This window comes from Seriola lalandi, unplaced genomic scaffold (assembly GCF_002814215.2).
Source record: "Seriola lalandi dorsalis isolate HSWRI2012SDOR001 ecotype SW California unplaced genomic scaffold, Sedor1 jcf7180002052929, whole genome shotgun sequence".
Lineage (NCBI taxonomy): Eukaryota > Metazoa > Chordata > Actinopteri > Carangiformes > Carangidae > Seriola > Seriola lalandi.
The window spans coordinates 410,601-424,447 of NW_019523482.1; the positions used below are offsets into that span (position 1 = coordinate 410,601).

Here is a 13,847-nt window from a genome sequence, read left to right on the forward strand (position 1 = left end):
GTATGAAATTTGGTGTTAATTCCCAACTACCTGCGTGCTACAGATTTATAGCCCGGTCCTAATGACATCATAGATTAGGAGCAGCAGGACAGAGGCGATAGGAAGCGTTGGCTGGATGGACAGACAGTGAGGAGGAGGGGAGAGTAACAGAAAAGAGATGAGCAGGAGGTGTATGTCAAAGTCATCAGGGTTAATAAGTTTGGTGATAATGCTTCCCCCTTGTGACTGTTTATTAAACTGCACACATTGTCAGAAAGTCACAAATGACCTCCATCATAGCGGGAGCATAAAAAATAAAAATAAATGACCAAGGATGTCAAAAATCAATTTCATTATTTTAAAAGCTGTTTTGATAGTGGTGTTATACTATTTGTATGACTGAGAGATCATTTGATTGCATTTAGCTTTGTACTCTGCTTCTCAGCAACATAGCCAATAGACAGGACTATAATCCCTGCTCAGAAATCTACTCCCCACATGTTTTAAGGGGAAAAAAATTACTCTGCTTTTATTAACAATTTGAGTCTGATATGTTTTGTTTTTTTTTCACAAAAAAAGTTTGATTATTTAGTTAAAAATTCTTTAAATACATTACATTAAATGACACCTATTACATCTTCATTTTAGAACTTTAACAGCTGGAAACAAGATGTCTTCCACTTCCATGAAACTCTCGTAAGCTGAATATTGAACCATGATTGCCTTCCAAACAAGTTGTGATGCGACAAAATCATATGTGCACAATTTAAATTCATATTTAAGGTTGAGCACAGAGAAGAGATGAATGGGGAAACAGCCTTCTAGGGTCTGACTCTGCACATCCATCATTCAACATGGTGAAGGTCAAACAACCAGGTGAAGTAACAAAAAGCAAAAACACATTTTTGATTAGATTTGAAACTTGCAGCACAAGTTTATTCTGTTGAAATAAACAGTCTATCTTATATTATTTTGTTACCTAAATGACAGGGACGCCATGTTCTCCTGCATCTAACCAACAAAGAGACATTTATAACAGATGAAGATATGGCAGTCATATGTGCAGTATATGTGTGTTAACAATAGTTAAGTAGGACATGACGTGTTCTGTTAGAAGTGAATGTTATTTGAAAAAAAGGGAGAAAGCGCAGTTTCAATTTTCAGGTCCTGTCTATGTTTTCCTTTAGGAAATGAAAAATGCACATACAGACATGCCACACACGTCTCACATACAAACATGCCAATTACATAACTGCATATTATAATTGTATTATTATATAAAATAAAATAATTAAAGAAAGCACAAAAATAAATACAGCACATTCTCCTGGCAATTAATAATTATATGCAGAACATTGCAACATCCTCTCAACAGCTATTAAAACAAAAAAGTAAAATAAAATGCAGTCATCAGTTTCATCTTATTTTTATCATGTCTAAAGTGAGTTTCTTGACACTGGGGTTACTCCTCCTTATTCTCTGTTAGCTGCTCCCTGGATGCCTCATTTGAAATCTGCAGTATAGGAGTGCTGAGCTCACTTGACTGCATGTCACCAGCCACCCGCAGCAGGCAGCTCACAACCATGTCCTTGGCCAGGTTGGCATCCAGGTTCCCTTCTCGACTCAACTTCAAAGTGATCTGGTCCAGGCTGGTCAGGACCAGCTCTGACTCCAGCAGAGGGCAAATGGAGTGTGGGTGAGAGTCTTCTCTCGCCATGTTTTCCATCATATATTGCTGGTACAGATCCAGGAGCTTCTGCTCCAGGTAGTGATTTAGAAGGGAGTTGGAGAATGGCCCCTCTCGCCCCTGGAACAAAAAGCTCCGATCACGACCACTCCCCAGTCTCCAACGATTGGAGCCTCCCCTCACTGTATGCTGAAGCCCACCCTGAGATGTCTGCCCTGGGAGAGAATCCTCCACGGCTGAGGGGACATCGCAAGACTGGAGAAAGGGGCCAGCAGGCTGGGCATCAGTGCAAAGCCTCAGCTCACCATCATTAGCTGAGAGAGGCAAAACCTGGTCACCTCCAATGTGGAGGTCACTGTAGTTTTTGCAGATGCTCTGACAGAAGGAGGGAACCAAGAAAGGGGAATCGCCACCTGAGCAAGCCTGAGCTGGGATCTCTATTTCTGGAGAGATCTGTCTGCCTGGATGGGCTCTCTGAAGATTCAAGGACTGCAGAGGAGAAATGTACAGCTCCGCTGAAGCACTCCTGTTGTCCATGCTACCTGTCGCCTCAGGGGAACTGCAATGAACAGGTGGAGCGCGTCTAGTGGAGCCTGACATGAGGGTGGCAGGTGCTCTTGGCAGCCCATAAGCACTCTGAAAAGCCTTTTGAGGTGCGGGGGAGTCCAGCTCCTCCAATTCAGCAAAGGCCATGCTTAACAATCTCCCTTCGCAAAGCATCCTGCAACAAAGAGCAAATACTCAAAAGGTGTGAGTCATCAAAGCACACTGCATGTCAACATGTGATAAGATGCAGCTTACACCATGAATGTAATGATCTATTTCATTTATATATACAGTTGGCCTATATATGGGGACACACAGCATGGACCAATGCTACATAGCACAGCATTATAGCCTCACCTGGCTTGCAATGCCTATCCCTAGATGGGCTTTTATACAAATACACAAAACTCAATGACAAGCTCAAGATCAGTCGTGATTACACGAGCGGCTACTCTTTCAAAGCTGTTTCAACTTCAGTTTAAAATATCTTGTTTACAGTGCATTCAGAAAATATTCAGACCCCCCTTCAGACCCGACCCCCACAAGTTACCTCATCATGGCAAAGCAAAAACAGAATTTCTGTTTCTTTGGTTTAGGATCTCTGGAGCTCAGCCAGAATGACATTCGGGTTATCCCCTGATTGCTCAGTTTAGCCAAGCAGCCATCTATAGGTAGAGTCCTGATTGTTCCACAATTTTTCCATTTCAGAATTATGGAGGCCACTGTGCTCTGGTCAACCTTCAGTGCAGCAGAAATTCTTTTGTTGCCTTCCCTAGATCTGTGCTTCGACACAATCCTGTCTCTGAGCTCTGCAGCCAGTTCTTTCAGCCTCATTGCCTGTATTTTTCTCTTATACACATTATCAGCTGTGAGACCTTATATAGACAGGCGGATGCCTTTCCAAATAAATCGAATTTACCACAGATAGACTTAGATCAAAGTGAGAAAACATCTCAAAGATGATCAAGAAAAATAGGAGGCACCTAAGCTACATTTCCAGGGTCTGAATATTAATGTCAATGTGATATTTCAATTTCTCCTTTTTTATAAATTTGAAAAAAATCTAAAATTCTGTTCTGTCATAATGAGATATTGAGTGTAGACTAATGAAGGAAAAAATAATTTCAATGATTTTAGCATCAGGCAAAATATGAAGAAAGTGAAGGGGTCTGGATACTTTCTGAGTCCACCGTATGATCCACTTTGAGTTCTGTGAATTCGCAGGTCGACATATTGATGCCCCACCTTACATCTTACTTATCTCAAAAACATTGAGAGATAAATCATATTACTCTGTAACAAATGTCTTCCTACCTTGACTGGATTCAAATTCTCTCAATCAGCTGGTCACTTGATTTCAGGCGCCAAATGTCCTTCCACAGTCTCTACCACAGCAGAGAAAAGCACTTCTTATAACCATTTCATTGTCTATCAATGCAGCATACCAAATGTGCATGCTGTGTTTGATTCAAAGTCTATATGGAGAGCAGTGTGTGAGAAGTGGTTGTTTTGTACCTCCCCAAGAACTTCTAGCTATAAAAAGAAACCACTGAAGTTATGTTTCTCTGTAAAAGAACAGGTGTGTGATTGAGGTTCAGTTAAAAGCAGAAAAGAAAGTCAAATTTAATATGATCAAAATATCAGTAAACAGAAACTTCTGCAGTTGCTGATTCCTGTTTTCATTTTCTGATGGGTCACACCACAGATTCTGAGTGGCCTCTCTGTGAGCGCAGTTAAACCTGCAGGTTTTCAGTGGAATAATAGCTCAGAGCTTCTACTTTACTCCCTCTGTTATCTGTCTCTGCAGCCAAAGCAGAAGTGTGACTTCATGCTCAGTTATGTATGACACATAACTCCCTATTTCCTCTTTGAAACCAAACCATCTCTTCAGCATGTTACAGTTGGACTGCCATAGTAACTTTGACCTTAGAATTATGTTTTTCCACATTTGATTTGAGCTCCTCTGTGGTATGAACTCATTTTGACTCTTTTATGTTGGTAGTGGTGTGAAAGTGAGGGAAACTTGTAGGCTATATTTATGGCCGGGATTTTTCCCAGATGAAAGCACCTGATCTGTGTATATAAGCCACCTCAGTTAAGACTCTTTTATTCAGACTTCCTCCGCTTGTGCCAGGGAAGCCCAACAATAGAAGAACCTGAAACAGGAGAGAACATGATCTATTATTGACAAAGTCAGGAATCCTAGACATGAATCAACACCACATAATTTCTTCAGTATTTGTTAGGTCATGTGTAGCTCATTATATAACTGATATAGGTCTCACAATTTTTTACTGTGTTTTCATGTTTGGTCCAAAATTTGGACCAGATAAACACAACTGCAGTTTGTTTTTAAGTTAAAAACTGTCTTGTCCAACACAGTTTATAAACAGGTGGAGTCATCCTCACAAACAATTAAACTATAGGCCCACAGTTTGTAGGATTGCTGGCGGTTGGTATTTTGTCCACTAAAGTCAACCATGAGTCAGGATATCTGACTCAGGAGGGCTGCTAAAGGTAGTAATGGCAGCACAAAGTGTCGAGTTACCGACCCGTTGCTACAGCAATGTTGCTGAGCAACATCCGATAACAGTAAAGACATGTTGAGATCAGGTTAAACAACAGAGCTGCTTTTACCTTATGACACAACAGAGAAGCGGTTGTCGATTTCAGCACCATGGACAGCGCCTGGTCCCAGTGAACAGCTCCAGCCAAGCTCAAAGGCATTTTGTTTGTTTGTTTGTTTGTTTGTTTGTTTGTCTGTCTGTTTCTATAAATATTAGTTTATTTTGAAGAGGCGGCTATGGATGGAAGCCTAACATACACTAAGGAATCTAAAGGCAAGTCTGTGACCCTGAAAGATTCCTTTTGAAAGGGATGTTCAGAAAAATCAATAATGTGTTCCGTCCCAACCATCACGGACACAGAGGGCGGGATGGTGGCGGTGGTGGGTTTCGGTCAGAGCAGGACTATCACAACGCCTGCACCGTCAGGCTGGTCCGCAGTACCTCCATGCTCGTGGTGGGAGAGAAAAGTCAAGCAGCCGCGGGCTCAGCAACTTTAAAACGAAGCAAAAGCACAGTGAGCATCGAGTCGACCTTGTACTACTATCAGAGACAAGAGGACAGGATATGGCTCTACTCTCAGAACCAGAACTGCCTGGAGTACCTGGAAGCACTTGTGGCTTTGAGGCGGCGGTACACAGAGAGTGTGAGTGACCTGAAAAGTAACGACATCAAGGCCACGGTGTCCTCCAGGAAGAAGCCTGCACCTCCGCCGCCTGATAAGGAAGAGCCGGTAAGCTTATATCATCTCTCCCAGCACACACGGCGGGTGATATCACAGACACATGTTCTTTTTTTTTTCTTCTTTTTTTTACCACAGATACGAAGAGCCAAACCCTCTGCTCCCCCAGTCTCCAGCGAGGAGGACACTTTGCAGTTCTTTGATGCGGTCATCGCCAGCTGCGACAACGAGCCTCTGCGCAAACCTTACCTGGACGATGGACACGCAGACGTGGATTTCATAGGCGAGTTTGAAAATCTTCCCTATAATTGTAATGATTTTAGGATTTTGTCTGAGTATTCAACGCTGCCTCGCGGTAGATTATCCCCTGGTGTCAAATCCTAACTTAGGTTTTGAAGATAAAGTCTTTGTCAGCTTGTCTGGGTATCATAAATAAACCCAACTTTGTATAAAGTAATTATCTCCACCTGAACCAGCTCCCATATTCAAATGCATTAATAAGAATAGTCAAATGCATTATAGTGATAATACTCACTTTTACCTAAGTAAATGTTTGAATACAGGACTGGGGTATTTTCATTTTCTACTACACTTAAATCATATATACATAAAATGTGATGTATTGTTAGTGATGAAACCATCCAGCAGTATTCAAAATGAAACCCACATAGACCAGTTTACATTAAAATACTGTATGTAGTGATGTAGTAATTATAGTCCAAACACTGTATATGACATTACACTGAAAGGGCCATTTTGCATAATGAGTGTTTTTACTTTTGATACTTCAAGTACATTTTACTGATAATACTAATCTACTCTTGCTTACGTAAAAGTCACTTTTCCTTGTGACAGTTTTTTTTTTTTCCTTTCCTGTATTTCTGATTTCACTTGAGAAAAGGATTTTCTTGAATGGTCTAGGTCACAGGTGGAAAGTAGCTAAGTACAAATAGTGTGTTAGGATGGGGCACATTACAAGCATTCTTAATAGTATATGGAGCTTAATGACAACATGTAGACCTGTGTGGATATGTAGGACCTGTATAGTACTTTCTACCTCACACTTCACTAAAAGGGAAAAGAGTATTTTTCCATTTATTTGAAAGTTGCAATTACTATTTACCCACCAGATTACAGTTTTTACATGTTAAACGCATAAACTCAAATTATATTTTTAATTACTGTGTATTAAAGGCTAAATATTAAGCTGGCAGTACTACCAGTAGTAGTAGTAGCATCACCTGGACCAGCTATAACCAGACCATTGAAATGCTGTTCACAGGTTAATATATCAATAATTTATAACACTGTGAGAGAGGCCACTCTTCACCACTCCTTTTGCCACTGATACGTTTGCTGCCATTGTTTCCAAACCTTCAGTTAAATACTACTTTTACTTCGACTTGTGAAGAATCTTTTCGCTCCAGACATTTAGGCATGTCCGTGTAAGGAAAGCAGCGGTGCAGTGAATCATGTTAACTCGGGCTCAGTTTGTCCAAGTAAGCCAGCACACACCAAGGCCATAAAGCTGAACTGCTGTACGTGAATTGAATGCAGTCATTGTTAGTGTTATTAATTACACCTGAGCTCTTCCCTCTATGACATGTCAAAATGTATGCTGTGAAAAAAGTCTATTCTTCAACCACTAGTTGTGTAGCGTAGGTAAAGGTCAAGTATGGTTAAGGATTGGAAATGCCGGGCATAATTTGTAAGATACTCATTTATACACTGGCCTAGCTCTTTGTGACTAGCTTTTTTTTTACCAGATACTTCATCTCATTTTTGTGATGCCTGTTTAGTTAGAATGAAAACATGAAGCATTTTGGATCTTAAGGTCCAGAAGTGAAAGCTACTGTAGTAACAGCTTCAGCCTCAGCTAAGGTCCTGGCTCTCTGCCCTTCTCTCCCACAGTGGCCTCCAGCTCAGCTGAACATGACCTCCACTCCAATTGGGTCTTGCGAGTTCCTCGGGTCGGGGATGACTCCAAGCAGGAAGTGGTTAGGAACTGTGCCAATGAAAGTGCCCCGAAGAAGAAAAACCAAAGCGGGTCCACAAGCAGCAGACTGCGACTTCAGAGGAACCCGATCCACCTGCCCAAAGTGGTGGAGAGCGCGTTCCAGACTCTGCGCTTCAAGCCCAAATTAAAAAAGCAGTGAAGCTTGTTGGACATTTGAAACCAGCAGCACTGCCACACTGCTGACGTAGAGCTCAATCGAGTATGTTTGAACAGACACCATGCTCTGGAAAAAATCCCTCCGGACATTTAATATATACATAAAAACAATTAAGCCTAATTTTAATAAAGCAAATGAAAATGAAACCTCTCACCAGTGTGATAAAAGTAATTCCTCCTGGTCCAAAAGGGGCCTTTTTCTAGGCAGACATTTTGACATGTCATTGTAGAGAAACACAGAGGTGTTACTGACATTGACAATGGCTGTTTTTAGTGTCCCAGTAAGTCATGCTAGTGTAACAGTGATCCAGCACGAATAATATCCAGACTCTGAAACTGAAACAGCTAAATGGAATTCAGCCATTTTATTATTTACACCTGTAATTTTGCTGTGTCATGCAAAATGTCCTAAGAGAAAAAGGTCTATCCAGGCCTATCATTTGTTTCATTCATCCTTTCATTTACAGTTGCAGATTAATATTACAAATAATCTCAATTGATATCGGATTGATAAGTATCAATAGGGTGCCACTTTAAAGGGGAAATGGTTTTTGCAGCATAGCCCAAAATAAAAATGTATTAATTCCTTCCAATATCTCAAGGTTACTTTAGTGTTTCTTTCAAGTGCTTTTGAATGAGTTTTGAATCAAGTAAGAGAAAAGTTCAATATTGTGACGGATATGTAATTTAGGTTGAGTACAGTTTCTGGTTCAGGCCTGCAGAGACTACATTCTACCCAGGTATCAAAGCCAACCGTAAAATGCAACAATAGCTCCTCAACAGCAACAAGTGCTGCGTGAATGCCTGTTTCATTCAACAGAGAGATTCACATTTGCAAGGCGAGTCCAAGGGCTGAGCTGTCTGAATAGTTCAAACCCAGCTAAGGTAATTCTGTTTCTCACTGCTTAAGATTAAATGGTGTTAAAGTTGAAGGGTAAATTTGGATAAGATGCAAAATATTACCTGACATAACCTTTATGGTATGCAGCAGTGTTGATATTTCTGCTTTTATTTGCCCAGGTTTTGAGATACCCGCCACTGAAATGTCTGATACAATGCCGCTGAATTAATTTTTCTTAGGTGCTTACGACATTGAAAAATATAAATAAACCATGACCTGTCTGCAGGCTAACATACCACTGGGGTTATACTTAAAAAAACTACAGGGGTGGAAGAAGTATTGAGTTGACCCTTGACTTAAGTAAAGGAAGAAATACCATATTCTGAAAAGTCCTGAATTCAGACTGTGTACATCAGCAAAATGAACTTAAAGTATCAAAGGAAAAAAGTACTCATTGTACAGAATGCCTCCTTTTAGTCTTATATTATTTATATTATTCTTTAGATTATCATATATTAAAGTAAAATAAATAACGTAAAATTATTATCCCATTTCCCTTCTCGAGATTCAAACTATTTGAAATGAAAATATGACTCATGTTTTCTTTTCTTTATTACAAATTTATCATGTACAAACCAGAAACTATACAACATTCATTTCTTTTCTGCCTTGCCCTTGGGGCTGAAGAAGGATGACATAGGCTTCATGCCGGTCTTGTCCACCTTAGCCAGAGTTTTCTGAGCAGCCGTCATCTTCTTGGGTGGCTGGAAGAAGGGGGGAAAAAAATCAATATGATAACTCGACGACCTTGCACAGAGACAGCAGGGAATTCATTACATATCGTGAACCTCAATTCATGCTAAGAAAAACCACATTTGTACAAGGTAAGTCTCATTGACCCATGTGTATAAAGTCTACACAGCTTATCTACGGACAAATAATCTACAGACAAAGCTTAAAGAAAGCGTCCAACAAACAAGAACTACACAAACAATCACTCAAGGTTTAAAAGGAAAAAAAAACAACTGCAGAGATAAAAGCAAAGAAACGACCACTTCAGGTTTTTTTTTTTGCTGCAATAATTGCTCGGTCTTTTAAGGCAGACGGCTCCATATACACTCACTTTCCGCGAAAAGTCTGCACTGTTGAATTTGGTGTAGTCCTCTCCGGCCTCCACCGGTTTATCTGACAGTTTCCGCTTCTGCCAAACGAGGAAGTGAGAAATGCTTTTCATGACAAAGAGCCCAGCTTTCACCAGAGAAACACACCACCAGCTCTAATGACCTCACACTATAGATGAAAAAGGCCCTAATAAGCAAAGTTAAAATCCCACAAGCAGTGACTTAAGATGGTGCAATCATTTCTCCTCAAAACGATGCGAATGCAGCAATAGAGTTAGAGTGAGACTACAGAAAACATTCAGCGTGGTTTTGACAGCATGCACAAAGAGGAGGATGTGTCATTCTGACTTCATTCATGTCTAAGAAAGACACTAACATACCTTGGAGGGCGGCTCTGTTTCCTTTGGGCTTGTGAGCTCTGGTAACCTGTGAAGGAGGAGGAGGTGCATGGCGGCATTATGACCATACCTTAGCACTACTAACAATCATGTTGTCAAAGTTTTAGATGTCTTAACATACTGCAGGTGTTTGAGGAGGGCTTTGCTCAGGTCTTCACTGATGTACTCCGATATCAGGCCGTGGGCATAGCGAAGGTAGTCCTCTGTGTCATGAAGATGACAGAATTACAGTGATTATCAATATAATACTAATTATTTTTAGATAATTTAAGAAAAAAAATGGAACTGAAAGGTGGAGAAGCGCTTCAGTGTTTTTTCACTAACCCTAACCCATAGACAGAAACTACGTCAGTAGTGCCATCTATTGGTCAACATCATATCTACTACAAAAACACAAGCTGGAAATGTTGGAAAAAATGGAAATTTGTGTTTTCGTCAGAAGGGGAGACTGGAATTTTACACAGTTGCAAGACACTGTCTTAAACACTGAAGCTCCCTGAAGATGAATCAACTTACCCTCATGGTAGTCTGATTCTGACTTCATTCTGACATATGTTGTGGATTTGACTCCTTCTCCCACTGAGATATTTCTCTTCTTGAGGGCAACGACTGTCCTCTCCACCTATAATAAGTAATGCATTTTCACATGAACACATTTTTTGCCTATTGTACTGCAGTCAAACTCGCACTGTCTTTGGACCAACACAGAAAGATAATAGAATCAGTTATTAGTACCTTTTTCTTTAACCAGTTCATTGTCTTCTCTTGGCTGTATCGATGAAATTTCCGGCTTCCCACCTCTGGAAGAATGAAACACAGCATTTCAACAAAGTAATTAGTAAACCCTAAATCACGGTCACACAGCTTGTGGTGCCTACACTGCTGGTTTGTGCATTCTCATTCTCCCGTTCATGTCCCCTTTTAACTTGGCTTAGTGCCATACAAGGTGGGCATGTCAAGAGTAGTGACGTATGTACTACAGGTGTCCCAGGTATTGTGTGTATAAAAGCAGACTGCAGTGAACATACATTGCGCTCTTGGTCAGGAACACTCTCTGTTGTTGGCTAGGGTGTCCACTTGCAAGTGTCAGAATAAACTAGAAAAAACACTCTCTTGTTGTCGGTCCTCTGTTTCCAGAAATTCCCACGACAAACCTTACAGTTGAGAGATATCGGCTTCAAAAATAAACTTGACCTTTTTCCTCGGCAATGTGGTGCAGGGTGGCCAGGGAACGTGTGCAGCTCAGCAGCCTTGAGCAAACTGGGAATTCCTCATCCATAACAACCTGATCCACAGGCTGGAACTTCCCCTGAGCAGCAGATAACATTAACAAAATAAAAGCAGATATTGTGACTTTCATGTGCATGATCTAAATTAAAAAATAGAAAAGATTAAAATAAAGTCCAATTCACGATCATTCATATACTCCCATGGTTATATTAGACACACACTATTGCTGTACAAAATTGTACTGTATATTTAGGAATATTAGTATATAAGATAAGTTATATATGAAGTTAAAGAATTAACTGTGAACTAGGCAGCATTACACCACAATGATCAGCATGAAAGCATCAACAGCTGTGACATGTTCAGATTTCTGTTTCTCACCTCTTTTCCAGCCGTAATCAAATAGGGCAAAATGAGATAGAGAGGATCCATTGGTGTTATGAACAGGAGTCTCCCATCTGTTTAACAAAAGAGACAACTGTAAAAACACAGAAGCCTGATTAACACACACTCTAATTCTGACCCAGAACCAATTAAAAGTAAGGAATAAGAATTCAACATCCACATATCATCAACTTTGCGATAAACCACCCAAACTCAAATAATTTAATCAACATTTCAGCCGGTATGTCAAGACTGCTTGACCAGTTTGCAGTGTGTGAACCTGATATTTGGCTACTTTGTGTCAGCAGCTCCTCTTTCTGGTTGTCTGTCTGTGCTTGGTGTAGTTATTTTATATGGACACTGTTCTTTTGGACATGTTAAATATTATTTTTCAGTTTCATTACCATTGCACCTAAGATTTCTGCATAGATGACTTGGTTCATTTGGATTTCTGTTATTTGTCTACCATACCTAGCAGGGTTTGTAATAATGATTAAGTTTCTTCAAAGTTTACACTACAAAGATTAATGAAACAAACCTCTTTGTACAGTCTGACCAACAAACCAGGAGTGGAAATCTTCTTCAAATGCTTTGACCTCATACAGCTGCATATCACCACTACCCAGCATATACAGAGATGCTGCATCTGCAGGATTAAAAAAGCGGAACAATATTATTTTCACTTCCACATTTGCGTGTACTCGCAACGTAATCAGACTGCGGTGAAAACTGAAAGCAAACGTCCATTTTATAGAATTCCTCATGTTGACTTTTACTGTGTTCTGACTTACTTTTAACAGATGCTAGTGGTTAGGACCGCAATTAACAATTATTATATTAGTATTTGCAACAATTTTGACCATCAAAAAATCGTTGCAAATGCCAGTTTGTGACAAGCCTGGCTGTTGTAAAGGTAAAAATGTGGCATCTTACAACTCAAAGGCGGTCTTGCTGTATCTTGCTAATTTAGCACACACACATACTTAAAATGACACATATTGGATTTTGTGTTGGAATAATTTTTCAACTACAGGGAGCGACGTTTCAAAAAGTCTGTGGGTTTACTGTGTTTTATTTCTTTCTCAAAGCCAAAGTGCCAGGTTGCTAATGGTTTTCACCAGTGCTCAACTAGCTAAAACTCAATGTCAGTTTCTCAAATGTTAATACTTGCTGATATTCATAATCTTCTATGATGATAAACTAAATATCTTTTAGGCCCCTTTAGGCTGCTGGTTGGACAAAACGAGGAATCTGAATGCATCACCTATGGCTCTGGGAAGCTGGTATGGATATTTATCACTATCATCTGTATATACCATACGATAATGAAATTAATTGTTAGTTAAAGACCTAGATAAATGTATTACAACAAAAAAGTTAAACCTGTAGATGGATTCCTTAGTCTCACAAAAGCTGGATCACTGTCGGGCTTCTGTGTGTCGATGACAGAGTCTGTGCACATCAAAACACAAATCATGCACATGATAGCTCACTGTCAGCTCATTGAGAAAACATCACTATTTAATCTGTGGGAAATAATCTCTGTAGGGCTGCATGTCATTCTGAGAACAAAGCTAATTCACAGCATGTTATGCACTAATGAATAACTATCTAGTAACTAACATTAGCCGACTTTGTAGTTACGCGTTATTTCCTTTATCATGTAGCTAACCATCCATCACGGGATTCAGTAAGTAATGACAAAATTATCAGGGTCTATTACCTTGGCTAAGGTGTCTTATGTTTGTAGCAACTTAGCTTAGTTAGCTCACACTGACTGTACTGTTCAACCTACCTGCAGCAACGACAACCCAGCTGTCATTTTGTACATTAGGCGTTCGCTTCTTTTTAGAGGCCATTTTGTATAATTCAGCCTAAACGGATGAGTTTCTGTTTACGTGGTTTAGTACAGATATGAATTTAATTCTTTTCTGGGCTAAAACACTCTCGGCCCTGAGGAAAGTAAAAGCTACTTTTCCAAACAACATGAGCTCAGAAAAGGCGCCTCTGTGTGTCCATCTGAGTTTGTACCACAGGAAAAAATGGGAGAAAATCATTCATTTATTATTGCACTGTGAGCCCATTTCTATTGTTTTTTAAATGAGCAACACTAAATACTTAGAAAAAAAATTAAATTAATAATATGCAGTTCAAAAAAGCTCAAAAAGAAGCGGAAAAGACACCGTGGTAGACGTTTAATTCACCCTGTTCACATTGCAGTGGTACGTTCCGTTGTGACGTC

The 13,847-nt window shown here is 39.9% G+C and overlaps 3 protein-coding genes across 4 annotated transcripts; 1 reads left to right on the plus strand and 2 right to left on the minus strand.

The window, feature by feature from the left end:
- Positions 1-740: 740 nt before the first annotated feature.
- Positions 741-3,867, minus strand: LOC111650785 (TLR adapter interacting with SLC15A4 on the lysosome). Its single transcript, XM_023400693.2, has 2 exons — positions 3,527-3,867; positions 741-2,387 (listed from the first exon to the last, which is right to left on the minus strand). Exon 2 carries the CDS (start codon positions 2,384-2,386, stop codon positions 1,442-1,444), a length of 945 nt encoding a protein of 314 aa, XP_023256461.1. The 5' UTR covers position 2,387; positions 3,527-3,867; the 3' UTR covers positions 741-1,441.
- Positions 3,868-4,433: 566 nt separating this feature from the next.
- Positions 4,434-8,138, plus strand: c9h13orf42 (chromosome 9 C13orf42 homolog). Its single transcript, XM_087172462.1, has 2 exons — positions 4,434-5,741; positions 7,370-8,138. The coding sequence occupies exons 1-2, from the start codon at positions 5,090-5,092 to the stop codon at positions 7,612-7,614; spliced, it is 897 nt and encodes a 298-aa protein (XP_087028588.1). The 5' UTR covers positions 4,434-5,089; the 3' UTR covers positions 7,615-8,138.
- A 928-nt stretch (positions 8,139-9,066) lies between these two features.
- Positions 9,067-13,620, minus strand: rnaseh2b (ribonuclease H2, subunit B). 2 transcript variants are annotated; one of them, XM_023400701.2, is made up of 11 exons: positions 13,401-13,618; positions 12,989-13,057; positions 12,144-12,251; positions 11,603-11,679; positions 11,186-11,300; positions 10,727-10,791; positions 10,508-10,613; positions 10,113-10,194; positions 9,974-10,019; positions 9,596-9,673; positions 9,067-9,236 (listed from the first exon to the last, which is right to left on the minus strand). In XM_023400701.2, exons 1-11 carry the CDS (start codon positions 13,462-13,464, stop codon positions 9,126-9,128), a joined length of 921 nt encoding a protein of 306 aa, XP_023256469.1. In that variant the 5' UTR covers positions 13,465-13,618; the 3' UTR covers positions 9,067-9,125. The 2 variants fall into 2 exon arrangements, with proteins under 2 accessions (XP_023256469.1, XP_023256470.1); XM_023400702.2 differs by lacking the exon at positions 9,596-9,673 and having other exon boundaries at positions 13,401-13,620.
- Positions 13,621-13,847: the final 227 nt, after the last annotated feature.